The sequence below is a fragment of the Sorex fumeus genome, unplaced genomic scaffold, assembly GCF_029834395.1.
Source record: "Sorex fumeus unplaced genomic scaffold, SorFum_2.1 ptg000151l, whole genome shotgun sequence".
NCBI lineage: Eukaryota > Metazoa > Chordata > Mammalia > Eulipotyphla > Soricidae > Sorex > Sorex fumeus.
The window spans coordinates 3075688-3091723 of NW_026606208.1; the positions used below are offsets into that span (position 1 = coordinate 3075688).

General features: G+C 58.1%; 1 protein-coding gene across 1 annotated transcript in view; it reads left to right on the forward strand.

The window, feature by feature from the left end:
* The first annotated feature begins 484 nt into the window (after positions 1–484).
* TNFRSF11A (TNF receptor superfamily member 11a) overlaps positions 485–16036 on the forward strand; it is a 52086-nt gene continuing 36534 nt past the window's right edge. The window contains exon 1 of the mRNA XM_056106972.1: positions 485–567. Coding sequence (XP_055962947.1) covers positions 493–567 — 75 coding nt within the window. The 5' untranslated portion in view covers positions 485–492. The remainder of the gene's footprint in view (positions 568–16036) is intronic.

A 16036-nucleotide genomic window follows, 5' to 3' on the forward strand; every position in this document is an offset into this window, starting at 1 on the left:
GCAGGAAAAACGGGACAAACGCCTGCAGGCAGACCCCCCTCCGGGGGCAGCGGCGCGCCGCGCAAAGGGACGGCTGCTGCGGGCACGTCGCGGTCCGGGGCACGGAGCGGGCGCGGGGCTGCGCGCACGGCCATGGTCAGACGCCGGGGTGCCCGAGCGATCGCGGGTCCGTTCGCTGACCACCTGATTGCATGCAGGGGGCGTGCGGGAGGGCGCGCCCTGCAGAGCTCCGGGCGTCCAGGCGTGGGGGAGTGGCGGGTGGTGGAGGGGCAGGCCGACCCCCCGCGCCCCCTCGGTGGCTGTCCCTTCCCACCGGGCTGTGCCCTCCGCCCGCCCGCCGGCGGAGCCCCACCCCGCGGCTGTCGGGCACCACCTGGCGGGCGCGCGGCCGGGGCGGGGCGGGGCGGCGGGGCGGGGCGTGCCCGGGGCCCGGCTGGCTCGACCCGGGCCCGGCCGCAGCGCAGAGCGCGGCGCTGCCCGCCCAGCCGTGCCATGGCCCCGCGTGCCCGGCGGCCCGGCCCGCTGCCCGCGCTGCTCGCGCTCGCCGCCCTGCTCGGCCGCCTGCAGGTAGGAGCCGCCACCCGGCGGGGGTGGGGTGGGTGGGCGAGCGCGCGACCCCCGGGGTGCCGGCGGGGCCGCGGCGCGGGGCCGAAGTCCAGGGGCGCACCCGGAGCATCGGTGGGGAGGGGGTCCGCACCCCGAAAAACGGCGTGGGCACGTTCTTGGACTTCTCGGTCTTCCTGGTCGGTGGCCGAGCTCACCGGGGGTCCAGAGCGCCCGGCGACCCCAGGTTGCGCAGCGACGTTTTTCTGTCCGCTCCGCACCTCCCCTTGGGGGGTTGGGGGGTGAGGGGTGGCACGCCCGGCGGTGCTCAGGGCTTAGTCCTGGGCCTGCACCCAGGGGTCGTTCCTGGAGGGTTTGGGTGACCATATGGGGTGCCGCAGTTTGAACCCGTAAGAACGCTTTCTGCAGCCCCTTCCCCACCCGGGGTTCTGCAGTTCCCCGCATTCTGCCCCCGCCGATTGCCACAGAGTCGCTTGTTCTCCCAACTTCTCCGGTAACTGGGAGCAAATCCGGTTTGCGTTGGGAGAAGGGGTGGGGGGTGGGGGTGCGTGGCTCCAGCCGGCGCGGGCGCCCTTGTCGCTTTGGCTGCAGGGTGACAGACCACCGTCTCCGGGGCTCCCCGGCCCGGGATGCACCTGGGGCACCCCCCTGGGCGACCACAGGGCTCTAGCGCAGGGCGCTGGCAGCGAGTTCCGCGGTGCAGGGAGTGATTGTGCTCTCGGGTCCCTGCAACCCGCGGCTCCTCCTGCGGGCGCCCCAGCTCCGAAACTCGGGGCTCCTTGGACTTTCCGCCGAGAGAAGGGTCCGAGGAGCTGGTCTTCCTGGTTTCAGATTTTCGCGGTTGACATTTTGGCTAAGCTGGCGAAGGCTCAGAGTGCGGAGCAGAAGCCCGTCTGGGGAGAGTTGGGGGATGCCAGCCTGGGAGGAAAACCTGAACAAAATAAAAGACTGCCCCAGGCTGGTGCAAAAAAAAAAAAAAAAAAAAAAGCTTTCTCCGCGTGCCCTTTCGCTTTTGCTTGCGTGGGTCTCAACAGTGGGGGGGAGCAAGAAGGTGGAAAAGGACCTCCTGGAGTTTTTCATCCTAAGCACTTCGAGTTGCTTAATGAAGTGTCCAGCAGGCTGAACGAGGTGCTGCAACCTTATTTGAACTCAAGGACCAGGCTCCAGGGTAACTCCCTCAGCCTAAGAAAACCCCCCAGCTGGGGGCTGGAGAGACGGTCTAGAGGCGGTTGCCTTGCACAGGACCCGCTTAGATTCAGTCCCTACGTCACTGCCTGTTTATTCCCCCCCGAACACCACCAGGACTGATCCCTGAGAACGGCCAACTATGGCCCCCAAACCAAAAAACGAAGTGGAGGAGGGCGGGCAACAACCTATAGCTTACACCAGCCTGTCCATGGCTTTTGCAGAAAACCTCCCACACGCAATATGGACAGTTATGGACACATGTGAAAGGGTTCGATTCCAACCCTGACAACAAGTACTATCAAAACAAGGTTATTTTTCAGAGAGACCTTTCAACAAGTGCCGTTTCTCCGCCCTTCCCCTTGGGGTCACTTGAATTGTGTGCATTCTAAAATCCTACCTAAACAGGAAACGTCCCGTGATAGAAAGGGATGCGCTTCTGTTTGCTTTAGCTGGGACCCAATCTCTCCATGGAAAGAACTTAACCCTGAAAGGTGCAAGCAAGGTGGAAAGTGCCTTGGCAGTCACTGGTCTTTGCAATCACATGGGTCTCTGGACGAGGGAGTTAGTTATGCCGAATTCGTCAAATAATGGGGGGGGGGGGGGGGAACCAAACACCTTCTTGGAAATGTCTTGGTGGGCTAGTATTCCGTGTCGTTTACATGATGGAGAAGTCAGACTTAGCTAGTGGCTGTACGTTTTGTGTCTTCTTGCATTACTTGCTGCCCATGAGGCAGAGGAAGTGTGAATCCCTAAAGAGAAACGGGTTTTCTGTTTGTTGGTTGCTTACTCTTCTCTTGGTCCCAAGGAGGAAACTAGGAAAAAAAGGCTCTCTGTTTGGGCCCTGTGCTGCTGGGGTACCTGTGTCCCCCTGGTGGTGTCCGAGACCTCTGGGCTGTGTGCTATGATCCTCTGGGCTGTGTGGGGTGGGGTGGGGGGGATATCTGGTCCCAGGAACAGCTTTTCTTCCTTCATCCCCTGCCAGAATTTGAAGTTTGCTGTTTAAGGCATCACCAGGGACCCTCAATAAGAATCAGTCACACATTTAAATATACAGAGTAAATAGTATACTTCCTCTCTCTCTCTGTCTTTCTCTCTATAGATATATTTGTATGTGTGTTTATGTACATATGTAAGTACACGTGTAAGTGTACTTACATATGTACAAATATCCCCGGCTGTTCTCGGGGATCACTCCTGGCGATGTTTGGGGGGGGGGGATAAGTAGGCAGGGATGTAGGGATGGGATCTATGCGGGTCCTGTGCAAGGCAAGCCTGCTGGCCTCCGGACTGTCCCTCCAGCCCCACGTGTCTGTGGAAAATATCACAGAGACCCGGAGCCGGCGTCTTCTCCAGAGCCGAGTCCTAAGGGCAGGCTCCTTCATACCCTGGCTGGCTTGGTGAGAAGTGGGGCGTGTCCTAGCTGTGTCCACGGGGCGCCCAGCCCTGCAGGGCTATAGAGATCAAGGGCTGATAAGAGAAGCAAAGAGGGTCACGGGAGCAGCTCGGAGGGAAGGAGTCTGGGGGGGGGGGGAGGTTTGGGGGACCGAAGGATTTCTGGAGCAGCCTCCGGAGGGGTCTGAGAAGCATTGCCCCCGGAGCGGGGTGGGGAAGACAGCTCTCGGCTCCAGACAGGATCATGGGAAGGGTGTGGACAAAAGGATTCTTGGCCCCTTTTATGCATTAGAGACCACCCTAAGGGCCGACTACAGGTTAGCAGTCGTAATTTAAACACCACAAGGGAAAGGAGGGAGGCAGAAGAGCTGGCCCTGCAGAGGAAGACCCTGGGGAGGAGGTGGGCGCCAGGGCACCCGTCTCCCGCCCCCCCCCACAAGGTCCTGGAGGGGCACCCAGGGCGAGGCAGGGCTTCATGCTGGCTGGCATCTCAGCTGCACCCCCTTATTTCCTCCTCCCCCTCCAGCACCCGGCGTCAATAGGAATAGGAACTCACTCTGGGCGCTGATAAGGAAACACGAGCTGGCTGTTTCAGCGTCTACCAGACAGCCTTACACCAGGAAACCCGAAACAATAAAGGTGTATCTTCGAAGGTCCATAAATCAGTGTTTTATGAGGCGCTGGCGAGGGGAGTTCCAGAGCAGGGCCTCCCGTGGGGTGGGCGTGCGGGCCTGCCCTGCTGCCTTGTCCCGTTTGGAGGAGCTGCGGGGAAAAGCGAGTGAGGGGGTACTGCCAGGCGGGGGACCCCCGGCCCAAGGCCTGCCCCCTTCTCCCACTGTACCACAGCCGGTCACCTTCTCTGCAGGCCCCGGAGAATCGGGGTCCACTCAGCCCCGGGCACTGAACATCAGCAGAGCACAAGGCTGGGGGCTCTCAAAGTTCTTCGTGACCTCCTGAGGTTTGCCGAGAGGACGGTGGGTGAGAAAAGTGCACACGTGTACACACACATCCACGCACATGCTCACACTCACACAGCACGCCCCTGGGGACGGAGATCACACAGTCTCACACACACACACTCACACAGCACGCCCCTGGGGACGGAGATCACACAGTCTCACACACAGACACTCACACAGCACGCCCCTGGGGACGGAGATCACACAGTCTCACACACAGACACTCACACAGCACGCCCCTGGGGATGGAGATTACCCAGTCATACAGAGACATACACTGCATGCCCCTGAGGACAGAGATTGTGCATGTGTGCGCGCACGCACACACACACACACACACATGCACACATTCTTACACTCCTACTCTTATAGACACTGTATCATACACACATTCATACACACTCACACACACATACTCTCACAGATACCCTCTCAGACTCACACCCACACTAACATTCTCACACATTCACACATATTCTCACAGACACACACTCTCTCTCTTTCTCTCAGACATACACTAACACACACTAAGATATACACTCCCAGATGCTCCCACACTCACACATACACTAACATATACTCTAACAAACAGACTCACACTCTCTCAGGCACTCAGACACTCACATACTCTCACAGACACCTCTCATACTGCAGACATCTCACAGACACGCACTCTCTTCCTCTGTCTCTGTCTCTCTTTGTCTCTCTGTCTGTCTCTCTGTCTGTCTGTCTCTCTCTCTCTCTCTCTCTCTCTCTCTCTCTCTCTCTCTCTCTCTCTCTCTCACACACACACACACACACACACACACACAGAGGCTGCCCAGAGGCTCCTTTCCGGAAGTATTCCTTGTTGGCCTCTTCGTGTGTCTGGGGGCCCAGCAGCCCTCAATCTTGGATTTCAAGGGGCTGTTCCCCCTCACCACCCTCCCCCGCAACCCGTTCAGCCGGCTGGGAGAAACAATACTGAATCTGAATCTGGGTCCCGTGACACCGTGTCCCGGTTTCTGTCGGGCGGGTCAGAGGTCACCCCTGCCCTCCTGGCAGTGTGGGCTGCACTGTAGAGGCAGAGGCCGGGCGTACCGCCTCCCGGAAGCTCAGTCTAGACAGGTGCCGATGTGAGAAGACAGTGGGGTGCCCGCGCCAACGAGGGCACTGGGCACCAGCCTGCTGTAACCTACTTGGCAGCCTGGGGGGTGACTCGCCCAGTCTAGATGGAGCCGTGTGTGTGCGTGTGTGAGTGTGTGTGTACGCTCGCGTGTGAGTGTGTGTATGCACGAATGCTTGAATGTGAGTGTGGTGCTTGCACTCATGCATGTGTGTGAGTGTGTGTGCGCACATGTGTGTCCGTGTGTCCGTGTGTGTGTATGTGTGTGTGTGTGTGCGCGCGCGCATGGATGCAGGGTCCCTGCCTGCAGGGGGGATGGGAGGGGAGCTGTGCTCTGGGGCCTCTCCCCCGGGACAGATCCCCCCGCTCAAGGGGCGTGGAGCATGGCTTGGTCTCTACAGTGGCCGGCCAGGAGGGACATGGCCAGATTTGTGTTCCGGGCCAGCGGGTACCAGGCAGGAAGGAGGAGGCCCAGGCTGCGGTTCAGCAGCCGGTGAAGCCTGAACCAGGTCGGGCCGGGAGCAGAGGCGCCCAGCACAGGCCGAGCCGCGGCCAGAGGATGTGGGCAGGCCGGGCCCCTCAGCCCCGCGACGAGCTCAGGACGCTCTCTGGCCATTGGGAGAGCGTTTTATTTTCTCACGGCCGATTAAGGAAAATTCTGTCTCCAAACAAATCAGAAAGTTGTTTTGATTCAACTGCAGAAGCTCCCCAGCATACCACCCCTGCTCAGGCTCTGGGACCCGGCGGCCTGGGCTCTGGGCGGCAGAGAGTCCCCGAGTGCCCCCTGTGAGAGGGGAACGTGCCAGAGGTCACACGCGTTGGAGGCGCAGGAAATCTGTGCATGCTGGAATTTAGAGCCGTTTCCTGGCCCAGAGTTGCCCTGCTCGGCCCGCGCGGGAAACGCAGCTGGCAGCCAGGGTGCCCGGAGCATGCCCGTGTCCCTGCAGCTGTGAGCTGGCCCAGGCTGTCTGCCCGTGCCCAGAACTTGGCAGCGCCCCTGGCCTCCTGTGTCCTGGTGGACCCCGAGACATGCGGGCCTTTCTCTCTACCCAGGCAGCCCGCTGGCTGCTACCCCACAGGGGACGCCCAGGGCATTCCTTGCACTGCCCCTCCCCCAAGACCCCCAAACTGAAGACTTTCTGGGGATAAGGAAGAAGAAACACACTGGCCTTGGGGTCATCCACACCAAGCAGGCAGATAGCTGCAGCCGCATGCCAGGCTGTGCCTGTAGGGGCATCTGACTCGCCCCAGCGTGAGCCCATGGGGCGTCTGTTCCTGTCCACTGTGAGCTTCTGGGGCGTCCGCCCTCTGCACTGTGGTCAGCAGCTGGCTTCTGTGTCTGCCTTCCCTCCCAGACTCACATCCGCCAGAGAAAGCGAGCAGGGCCCTTTCTCTTCCTGACTTTGTCCCCAGCTTATGTAGACCAGCTGCCACTGCAGCCTGGCTGGTATTGCAGGTCTGCTATGGCTATGTCATCATCATTATTATTATTTCTCTTTTTTTGCTTTTTGGGTCACACCCGGCATTGCACAGGGGTTACTCGTGGCTCATGCACTCAGGAATTATTCCTGGCGGTGCTCAGGGGACCATATGGGATGCTGGGAATTGAACTCGGGTCGGCAGGGTGCAAGGCAAACACCCTACCCGCTGTGCTATCCCTCCAGCCCCCGTCATGATTATTATTAACATTGCTTTTTTTGTTGGGGGGGGCACATCTGGCAATGCTCAGGGGTTACTCCTGGCTCAGTGCTCGGAGGTAGCCTCTGGCGGCGCTCAGGGATCAAGCGTAGGCATCCAGCATCAAAGCCTCTCTCCAGCCCATTTTGCTTTGGCTCTGACCCTCTCTCTTTTATGGGGGGGGGGGGGCGCGCGGGGCAGTGCCTACCTGGTAGTGTTCGGGGTTTGCTCTTGCTCTGTGCTCAGGGATTACTCAGGGACATGGGGGGACCATATGGGATGCCAGGGATCAAACCTGGGTCAGCACCGTGCCAGGCAAGCGCCCTACCCACTGAGCTATCTTTCCGGCCCCTATGTTGCGCCGTAAACGCCAAGTAGAAGCGGCCCACGGCCACCCTTGCTGGCCTGTCTCCTTGTTACTCTTCCGGGTGGTTTCAGGAGTGTCCCCAGGCAGAGCTGAACCAAGTATGTCACAATTGCACCCGTTTCCTCAAATCTCTTTCTTCCCAGGACAGGGAGAGGTCAGCGTTCCCACCGGCCAGTGTCCGGTCAGTGTCCTCGCTATTTTCCCGCCGCTGCAGTGGGAGACCTCTGCCCACAACTTCCCCAGGAAAGTTCCTCCTGCGCTTATTCACGCTGTCTGCTTCCCTTAACCTCCCCAGAGGCATTTTTTCCCTTCTGGTCAATGGAGGCTGACCTTGCTGGCCAGAGCCCAAACGGGCCTCAGACGACCCTTGGCCTGGGCCTCGGCCCCCTGAGAGCGCCCACTAGTGGCCAGATGGCACCTCCTGCCCAGTCCTAGGGGTCCCAGGCCACTGAGAGAGGGACTGGGGGTGGGATGGGGGGAGGGACGGAGGGAGGGAGGTGGGTCCCGGGTGGGAGGTTGACCTGTTCCGGGGGACAGGGCTGGGCCGGGAGGAAAGGGGCAACATTGGGGACCATGGCAGCTGCGGGCGGCACCATGCCCACTGGACACAGGAGGCCAGGGCCATGAGGGGGTCTGGTTAGTGGGAGAGGCCGTAGGAACAGAGCTCCGGAGTCGGGGCTCTGCCCTGTGGAAAGCCCTGACCCCCGCACCCCAGGTCTCCTGAGTGAGCAGCAGGGACTGGAGCCCAGCTCTCGGGGTTCCCTGCACCTGCAAATCTGAGAACCAGTGAGGAACCAGGCACAGGCTCCAGTTTCTTGAGTCTTCACCCTGCCCAGCCTCCAGGAAGCCAGGACGAACAGACTCAGAAGGGCTAAGTCACTGGCCTGGAGCGCACAGCTCATGAGGGGCTGAGCCCAAACTCCTCCCAGGCTTCCATCCCTGATGAAGGATCTTTTTTTTTTTTCTTTTTGGGTCACACCCAGCAATGCTCAGGGGTTACTCTTTCTTGGCTCTGCACTCGGGAATTACTCCTCATGGTGCTCCAGGGACCAGAGGGGATGCCGGGAATTGAACCCGGGTCTGCCGCCCTCTGTACTATTTTGCTCCGGCCCCAAGGTAGTATCTTGACCCTCCAGGTCCTCACCCCAACACAGCTTGGGTGCAAAGGGGACAAGGGAGGAGGGGGGAGGGGATGGGGAAGGAGGAGGGGGCAGGAAGGGGAGGGGCAAGAGGGAGGGAGGGGCGGAGGGGAGGGGCCGAGCCAGCTTTGTCTGGGAACTCTCTGGACTTCCTGTAGGCACTCTTCATGCAGCAGGATGGAGATGCTGTGACTTTAGGGCTAGCGGCCTTCAGGCAGCACCCGGGCCCTCACTGCTCGGGGGGTGCAGGGGGGCCTCCCCCAGTGGATCCCTGACTCAGGAGGACAAGAAGTGTGTGACGTGGTGAATCATCTCCGCCACTTCCTGCAGCAGAGAGACTCTGAGTTCTCTCTGTCCCATCACAACCAACTGCAGCCGCAGACCGCGGCCCGCCACGTGCCACGGCCTCGCTGCCACCGGCCTGGACCCGCTGCCACTAGCCCAGACCCGCTGCCACCAGCCCCGACCCACTGCCACCAGCCCTGGCCCGCTACCACCGGCTCAGCTGCTCTGGAGACGGCTTGTGGCTGAGTACCCCCGTTTCAACACCTCCCAGGTCCTGAGCTGGGTGTGGGGAACAGAACCCCCAGCCTTGGGGCAGTGAAGGACAAACAGGAAAGATCACGTGTGGTTCTGTTGTGAAAGGTTCTGTGGACCCTAGCGGGACTCCTTGCAGAGTTTTGAGCCCACATGGTCCGGGTTCCTATTTTAATGTCTCCCCACTGTCAGAGATGAAATCATTTGAAGGGCTGATGCCTTCTGTCTCCCTTACGAAAACAAAACAGAGTGAAAGAAAGAGATTCCCCGTCACAGGTTTGGCTAAGAGGGAGAGTTAGGACATATCTGGGTCACAGTCTGATCTGCAGTGAGACCGGCTGCCAGTGGACTTTGGGTGAAGGATCATGTATCACTGTCATTCTGTTGTTCATCGATTGCCTCGAGCAGGCCCCAGTAACGTCTCCTTCGTCCTAGCCCTGAGATTTTAAAAAGTGCCACATTCGAGGCTCTTTCAGGGTCAGGAGAATGAGACCCGTCATTGTTACTGGTTTTTGGCATATTGAATAAGCCATGGGGAGTTTGCCAGATTCTGCCGTATGGGCAGGATACTTTTGGTAGCCTGCCAGGTTCTCCAGAGTAAGATCTAGATGATAAGGTGTCGCGCGGTCGGTGAAGGATAACAACTTTATTAACTGGTGCTGATGCGTTAGATCTAGAAGCAGAAACCCACGTGGCCTTCCCCTGCATCTAGAAGCAGAGTAGAACACAATTGGCAGTTTAGTGCCGGGGGTGGGAACCCGACTCGAATCTTGTTCTTTAACCCATTCATTGTTGTTATTTTTGGTTTTGGGGGGGTCACACCCTGCAGTGCTCAGGGCTCACTTCTGGCCCTGCACTCAGGGATCACTCCTGGCAGTGCTCAGGGTAACATGTGGAGTGTTGGGGATTGAACCCGGGTTAGCGTGTGCAAGGAAAACGCCCTACCTGCTGTACTAAAATTGTCCCCGGTAGGATTCGGGTCTTCAGGCCCTTGGCAGCTCATTTATCTATAGATTCACCAGGTCCCAGGCCTCAGCCAGGGGGAGAAGCCCTGGGGGGCTTTGGGGTGCTCAGGCTTCTCTGGTGGAGCGGGGTTGGCGGGGGTAGGGGGGCTCTCCTCTCATTCTCCCCACGTGAGGATGAGGCCGCCCTGGGGGTTCCAGTCAGTAGACAGACCTTGGTTCTGTTCCCTCCACATTCTTATTCCCTGGACCATGGGAGGATCGGAAGAGAGTTCTAATCCTGATTTTGCAATCCCCACCCCCTCAGCCCTTGGCCACACACATCTAATTTGATTTCAGAGCACGGAGCCTCCCCTAGCCCAGGGAGCTGCCTTTCATCCAGAAAACTCAGGAGACTTGTGGCTTCTGGGGGGCGTGGGGATGTTAGGAAATCCCGGCGTTCCTTCCCCGAAAACGTCTCCATGCATTTCAAGAGCACTGAACCGATGCTACCGCCTCTTCTCCAGCATCCCTTGAGCAGCTGTGCTGGCGGCCGTCTCCGCGAGGCGGGCGAGACAGGGAGAAAAGCCCCGGGTGCAGCAGCCGGCTCGGAGGGGCTGGGTCTGGCTCCTGGGCTCCGTGTTCAGGGACGCCTCTTATCCCTTCTCTAGTGGAACCGCCACACAGCCCGGCCATGGGTCTGGCCTGACCAGCTCCTCTTGGGAGCTTGTTCGAAGAGCTCGTACCCGGCCCTCGACCTGCTCAGTCAGAGTCTTGTGCTTTTCATAAGCTTTCCAGAAGGTTCTGATGTGTGTCGCGAGTTGAGCAGTTCTGCTCCATCAAGGACAAGCAGAGTGATACGTGTGCGAGTCCCACCCCGTGCCTAGCTGTGTCTAGTTTATTTAGAAGAATACATTTAGGGCAGCATTGCCCGAGACCAGGGAAGGGGGAGATGCCCCCAGTCGACGGCGGGCACGGCCAGCCACTGGCTGCGAGGTCAGGCGCCTTGAGAAGCCGGAGGGCTGGAGCGTGGCTGGCACAGTGAGGATGGTTCCAGAAGCCTGGACAGTGGCCTTCTTTCTTGTCGGGGAATGTGGAGGTGGCCCTGGCAGGGCCCTCTGGCCGTGGTGCGTGGACGGGGCCTTCGGAGAGGACCAGGCTGTGGGGTCCAGAGCCACGTGATGGGCTGCCAAGCATGGGGGTGTGTACCGGGTATGGGTGGGCGCTGGGTGACCAGCAGGTCTGGGGCCGCCGGAGCAGGTGCTGAGGCCTAAACTGCCCATGAGCGAGGGACGATGAGACAGGTGACCCAAGAGCACGGCAGGGACATGTCAGAAAGTCGGGGAAGGGTGAGCTGGAGGCGGGTGTGTGAAGTACCCTGGCTCACACTTCGTCTGTGGGACCCTGGGGAGCAGGAGGAGGTGGGCGTTGGTTCAGGGAGAGCCAGAGCGTCGGCCTGCAGTCAGGCTGGGGTGGACACCAGGGGCAGGCGTCTCGGTCAGACCCCCTGCTCGGCCTAAGGCGGCAGGGCAGGGTTGCCGGGGCTGCAGTGTGTGAGGGGAGGGGGGCCAGGACTAGGACTGGAGGTGAGGGATCCCCAAGGGGCCAACCTTGGCTCCTGACCTCTCATCTGGGAGATGACCCCCCCCCCCCCCCAGGCCTTCTGAACCAGCTTCTGTGACTCCAGGTCTGTCTCAGACATCCCAGGACAACTCGAAGCTCAGGGAAAGGCACGTCCCCTGTGGGCCCCTTTGGGAGCTGAGGCCGTCAGAGCTGGGGTACCCCCAGGTTGAAGGTTGCTCTAGACCACTGCTTCTCAACCTCTATCCTACCCTGACCCCCTTCCAACCTTGTTTCCTCCTGTGTCTCCTCAGTTGGTCCCCAAGCCTCACATGGCCCCTCCTTTGCAAGATTTTCACCTGCCCACTCCCCCTGGAAAACGCTGGGGGTTCACAGGGACCTTATGGTCCTGCTGAGAAAAGCAAAGGACTTGCTGACAGTTACGCTAGGAAGGGGCGAAGGCAGGTCTCACGTGAGTAAGAGTGTCTGTTACTGAATCAGGGCGTGGGAGCACTGGAGAGAGAGTACAGGTGCCTATTGGCCCTGCATGCTGCAGACTGCACTGGACCTTTGATCCCTGGTCCCTGCGTGCAGAGCCAGGAGTAAGTCGGCTGTGCTATAAAGCCAAGGAAAGGTATAGACACTAGGGGCCCAAGATGGAGGAAATACAACAGACATGGAGGACAGGAGGCAGCACGGTGACTCTCGGTCCTCACACCAGCCCAGCACTGCTGGGGGGTCACTCCCGAGCACTTCCAGGTGTGCAGGGGGGCTGGGGCTGAGTGTGTGGGGTGGGGCCGCCCCTTCTCCCTGCATTCCTCGCCCCCTGTTTCCCCAAATGAAGAACAACAGAAAATTGAGGCATGGCAGAAAAAAGTCTTTGGTGCTCTCTCTGTGCTTCCTTTGGTGCATAAAGAGGCATTTCCCTCCGTGTGTGTGTGTGTGTGTGTGTGTGTGTGTGTGTGTGTGTGTGTGTCTGAAGAGCAGCCAGGCGGACTCGGTTACTGTGTTTAGGAAACAGTCTCGCAGCAAGCTGGTTCCACTCTTATCTCTGCGTGAGACAAAGGCAGTGAAGGTTTTGAAATGCCAAACAGTATTTCTTCATCTTCCCTTGGGCCAGATGTTTTCTCTTCCAGGAGCCGAGATAATGCCAGCTTTGTGAGGGGAGGCAGAAAAGGGCAGGAACAGAAATCAAAAGACCTTTGATCCTCGGCTGTCAGAGTGGGCAGGACCGTGTGCTGTGAGGGGCGCATCTGGCATGCAGGTGGCTGCTGGGGGCACAAGAGCACCCCAAGAGCTTGTCAGGCAGCTGCGGGATGTTGGTGGGGGCCAAGGTATGCCGAGACGACTGCCAGGCCAGCCCCTCCATCTCTGAGGTGTTTCTTCTTCCTCTGGTGCTGGTTACCGTGACCAGGGGTCACCCCTGGGCTCGATCGTGACCCCCTAAGCTGCAGCCCTTGCAGTGTAAGGCTAACACACAGCTTGGTTGCCACGATGCCCACGTGTGCTCGCCAAGGGTCACACTTCCGTTCTGTGTGCACAGCGAGATCACGCTCTCTCCTTGGTGCTCACACACCTGGCTGCAGCTGGGGGCCCAGCCAACAGCTGCCAGGTGGCACTCGGCACAGGCATTGGCACAAGGCCTGGCGCTCAGTTAACATGATGGGCATTTTAGCTCCTGCGCGCCCTTGAGCCACTCTTTGTATTTTTTCAATCACCCTTGCTCCGAGTCAGAATTTTTTTCTGTAGAATGTCAATTCCCCCAGGTACCTTGCAGCAGGACAGTTAAGACCGTAAAGATCTGGGATGTGTATTCGATCATAGTTGAGAAGTGAAAATGAGGCCCCAGAGAGCTCAGTGGGCTGTGTGCTTTGTATGCAGGAGGCCTAGCTCCATCCCTGTATCACACAGTTCCCCCAAACATCACCGTGAGCGACCCCTGAGCACAGAGCCAGGAGTGACCCCCGAGCCTTGTTGGTGTGGCTCAAAAATTACCATCTAGGAAAAACCCTTAAATGCCGGCTGGGGGTGAGGGGCGGCTGTGGACACAGGCCAGGGTCAGGGTGCTTGCCTTGCATGTGCTGTGAAGCCAAATTCAGTGCCCAGCTCTGCATGGTCCTCTGGTCACTGCTGAAAGCCATCCAACCTGCAGGTCTGGGTTGAGCATCCCCAGCGACAGCTCCTCTGGAGTCCTGAGCACTGCTGGGGAGCACCTCCACCCACAGAAAAGCAGATTATAAAAACCTCTGCAGGCACGCATTGCATTATGTCTGTTTATGGTCCCTCTTATCCTGTGCGCTATAAGGAAGGTCTCTCTGCTTAGAATTTTCCACCCAGTGGGTCCCCAAAACCTAACATAGTCTCTAGGGCACATCGTATGTTCACTTAATATCTAAGGAACATGTGAATGAGTGAGGTCACTTGTCCCACTTTTGGACTGCCGTGCACGGGTGCTGTTCGACGTAAATGCCGACCCTCTGAGATGAGTTTCTGTTCAGAGCACTTTTATTACCAGGAAACGCAAGGATTTCTTTCAAGGTGGTGACAGGAACGCGAGGCTCCCGGCACCTGTGAGAGCCACTTCCTGTCCTATTTAATGGCTCAGGACTAGGAACAGCTGAACTGAGTCCAGTGAACAGGTCTGGGGGAAATGAAATGACCATGGCTGCCCTGAGCAGAGGACCCGGATGAATATTTCTTCAGAGAAGAGACACCAATGGCCAACAGGCCCAGGCAAGGACCCGCCTGAGATCGCAGGAATGGATGTGGCGGTGCAAGATCTCACCTCGCCCTCTGGGAACAGGTGGGACCTGGGAGCTGCTGGGAGCGCATTAGAACGATTGAGCCACTAGAGAAAAATGCTTTGGTGCCCACCCAAGGAAGGTCTATGGAGAATTACTGTAGGACATAGGTCCAGCCTCCAAAGACTTGAAGACAGGACCTCAGAGACGTGTGTGTGCGCACGCGCTCTCAGCCTTCTGTTTCACAGTAAGCAAAGAGAAAGACAAGAAAGGATGCGAGTGTCTGTCCACCGGTGATGCATGTCTCAGGGCAGTCTTCTGCCAAAGCAGAGAAGGAAGTTCTTGAAATGTGTTGCCACGTGGATGGGCCTTGCAGAAATTACCCAGCTGGGAGAAGCCAGTCACAGAGAGACAGAGATTGTAGGGAGCCACTCGTACCGGTGAGACTCAGAGACAAGAAAAGGAATTGAGGTAAGGGGGGATGGGAGAGAGGGTTATTGCTTAATGGAGATAAAAATGTTCTAGAAGGACTGGATAGTATGGGGAGGGGAGCTTGATTTGTACATGACTGACCACAGTTCCGCCACGTATGGTCAACGGAGCCTCACCAGAACTGTTCCCTAAGCACCTCTGGGTGTGGCCGGAAAACCAAACAAAAGTTCTAGAAATAGGCACTGGTGTTGGTTACACAACATTTGCGCATGTAACCAATGAATGCCCCTGAAGGATACTTAGAAATGGTTCTATATGGTCACTTTCTTAGGGGGTGAGGGAGGTTTCCCCGTGGAGAAGAGGAGGCCCGGGAGTCATGTCTCGTGGCACTCAGCTGCCAGGCCAGATGGGTTAGATGGTGCCAGTGCCCGGCCAGGTGATGCAACTGGGGTCACCCTGGCCACCACGTAGTGCTGGGTACTCAGGGCCTCTGTGTGCCAAGTATGCAGCACAGCCCTTTGCACCATCTCCCTGGCTCATTCTATTTTGGGAACGTTTCAGTGGGGTAGGGAACTTGTTTGCATGTGGCTGACCCCAGTTTGAATCCCGGCACCACACAGGGTCCCCCAAGCCCCACCAGGAGTAGCCCTGAGCAATGCCAAGTGTGACTCCCAGACAATGTCAGCTTTTTCTGGGTTGGGTTTGGTTTTGCTTTTGCCTTGGGGTCCTATGTGGTGGCGTTCAGGGACACCGTGTGGTGTGGTGGGGATTGAGCTGGGCTTGGCCCCATCCAAGCTGAGCCCTGTGCTATGTCTCAGGCCTGGAGGACTGGAGCGCTTTGCTCAGCATTGGTTTCGGATTTTTGTTCAAATCCACTGGTACTCAGGTCTCTGTGCTTTCGGGTTGCTGGTCGTGCTCAGGGACCTCTAGGGGCGCCAGGGATCAAATACTGGTTGGCTATGGCCAGGTAAGCATCCCACCCCGCTGTTATATCTCTCTGGTCCAACGGATGGAACTTTTCACATGACTGATACCTCCTATGGTTAGAGTCTACCAAAATTCTTTTCTGAGAGTTTTTATGAGATAAAGGAGAAAGGTTGGCCTTCTTCTGATATTTGCACAATGAATAAATCAAGGGACAGCCCCTTTATGGGGGAAAGGGTTCTGTGTGTGTGTGTGTGTGTGGGGAGCGAGGGGGGGACTGAGTCACATGATTTTCAAGGAGCCCAGTCCCGGTTTCCAGGAGCCCCAGCCTAGCAGGGAGTCCGTGATAATCCCACTTGGGTCTCAGGGTTTTCTTCTCAACGTTCGCAGGCATCTTTCTGTGTATGTGACCCTTCCTTTTTTGCAGCAGAACCTTTTTTCTCGGGAGTGGTGTAAAGTGAAGTTCTGTGAAATGAATTCTGTTTTACACATCTGGGGAGTTCTCTTTAT